Genomic DNA, 2,526 nt, shown 5'->3' with positions numbered 1-2,526 from the left:
CCACCACTACAACCACCACCACCACCACCACCACCACCATTCTTTTAATTAAAATTAAAAGAATGGTGTGGATTCAAAGTGTCGATGTAAGGTGTTACTACCTGCCATTCAACCAGTTTGGTCTATACATTTTTGCTCTTAACTTTTGTTCCACTGCACCAGATATTAAATATTTTATGTCTAAATGTAGCTTATCACTAGTCAAACATAATTCAAATAAACTAAATTTGATTTCGATTAAAACTGAATTAGTGAGACTGCTTGGGAGACACTGACTGTGACAAAAAAGCTACGTTAAGAATATTATTCAACTACTATCATAGTTGAAATGATAGTTGAATGATATGTATATATATATATATATATATATATACACACACACACACACATATATATATAAACATATAAAACACTCGTATTTATTTGTTATTTTTTGACAGAGATTCTATAAAAAGTCTGCAGCATTCGTCCTACGAGCTGTTGCTAAACATTCTCCAAGTCTAGCTAAGGCTGTAGTAAACAGTGGTGCCCTTGAATCTCTGGCTGTTTGTTTAGAAGAGTTTGACCCTGAAGTTAAAGAGTCTGCTGCCTGGGCATTTGGATATATTGCTGCACACAATGCAGGTAAATTTATTCACACCTATTTCACCACATGCATCCAATAGTCAAACCTGGTCAATTAAATCCTTGTATTTTTTAGTTTTGATTTTTAATTTTTATTTCAGATCTGTTATATTTATATTTTAATGAATGAACTATGATGGATATTAGAATAAAACTTGCTGAAGTAGCAGAAAACATAAATAACCTAACTAAGCACTTCTTATTTCTCTTTCCTCAGTTCAGATTCAACGAGAGTTGGATGACTTAAAGCCATGCAATATAAAATATGCTCCTTCAGTCTGAAAGAATTTTCTATAGATTAATGCTTCATGAAGCTCTAGCTTCATGGTATTAAATGGATGAGAAAAAACTAGCCATTGGATGTTCTGTCATAGACAGTAACCATGGTGCACCTAGTACCTTTTCTAAAGAAGTAAACAACTTAAGAAAACATAGAATTAACCATGTTGCTCAGGAACAGCTTGATTTTCATCTTCTAGGATCAAAGTAAATTTAGAGTAGGAATTTTTTTCTCTTACTTGCTAGGTTTGAAAGAAAGGGGCCATGTTCGTAATGTTCACAGGTCGTCTGGGACTGGTGAGATTAATGTTGTCAAAGTTCTGCTTATCCTGTTGCAAGTATTTCTGTTCAAGAAAGGCATGAACAGAAAGGAAATTTCAGTGAACAAAGGTTCTGGGGAGGAAGAACTGGGTGTAGTAGTTAGTGTGGGACTTGATGGGGTCTGACAGCAAAATGAGAAATAGAAAGAAAGGAGGCAAGTAAGCCTAGAGCACCTGAGTAAAGGTGGAATGAAACTAGCTTGCTCTGAGAAGAAGAGGCCATTGTAGTAATAGTAGAAAAGGTAGAAAGTGACAACAGAATAATCTGTGTGTTAAAGATTGGAGTATGTCTGTGGGTGACTTCATGAGGTTAGCATGAATAGTATAGCTAGTTTCATTCCACCTTTACTCAGGTGCTCTAGGCTTACTTGCCTCCTTTCCTTCTATTTCTCATTTTGCTGTCAGCCCCCATCAAGTCCCACACTAACTAGATAAAAGTTATGGGCAAACTGCAACCTGTAGGACTTTCACAATGGGATGCCTGACTAAAAAATTACCGTGAATTTTTCTAGTAGTGTGGCCCACAGGATGATGAGTTATGTCTCGTGCAGCCTGCTTCTTGGAAAATGTTGCCCATGCCTGGTATACAATGCGTGTAACACCAGCAGCAGCAGCAGCACTATCCCAAATGTGGGAGCAGCATTCCATTGTGGGAGTTTTGTAAAAGGCCAGTAGTTGTTGAAAAGCTGAAATATTTTCTGGCTCTGAAGGGAAGAATCAGTCTTTGAGATGCAGTTTTAGCTATATTAAAGGAGGTGCATTTGCCATGAGAAATCATCATTTGAAGCAGTTATTTGGAGATCTATAGATGCAAGCTACTCATGTTTAACTCTTTAGCATTTAAACCAGCCATATCCAGCCCAAATATTGTACCTGTTTTATGTTCAAACTGGCCAGATCCAGCCTCTCACACCTACTTTACAATGTCATTTTAAATGTAAACAATCACATCATTGATATCTCAGATAATTCACGAATAAATTCAAAGCAATATGAATAAATAAGTAATACATTTCACTGAGAAACCTGAATGGTAAAGGACTAAGGCAGGGTAAAACATGTAGTGAGATCAATTCAAAATTCAACTGATTATTCCCACCAACAACTGATCAGAGCTTAAGTATGTTTTGGCTTAAAGAAAGAAGTTTAGTTTTAGAAATATATATGAGGTTTAGCAGGATGTTGTTTAGATGTAAATATGCCTGTTGATGGAGGTTCTGTGTTGTGATAATCTTTATGTAATGCTGAAGGAGTCTTGATGGTCATTTCACCATTAGATAATATTTTTTGAGATGACTGTTCA

General features: G+C 36.1%; 1 protein-coding gene across 1 annotated transcript in view; it reads left to right on the top strand.

The window, feature by feature from the left end:
* The window catches only part of LOC106870367 (sperm-associated antigen 6), a 21,789-nt gene that overhangs the window by 9,595 nt on the left and 9,668 nt on the right, over positions 1-2,526 (top strand). The window contains exon 3 of the mRNA XM_014916405.2: positions 441-624. Within this exon, the coding sequence (XP_014771891.1) occupies positions 441-624 (184 nt within the window). The remainder of the gene's footprint in view (positions 1-440; positions 625-2,526) is intronic.

Source organism: Octopus bimaculoides, chromosome 1, assembly GCF_001194135.2.
Source record: "Octopus bimaculoides isolate UCB-OBI-ISO-001 chromosome 1, ASM119413v2, whole genome shotgun sequence".
Classification (NCBI taxonomy): Eukaryota; Metazoa; Mollusca; class Cephalopoda; order Octopoda; family Octopodidae; genus Octopus; species Octopus bimaculoides.
Note: the sequence above shows the minus strand (reverse complement) of the source record. Positions and strands in the feature narration are given on the sequence as shown.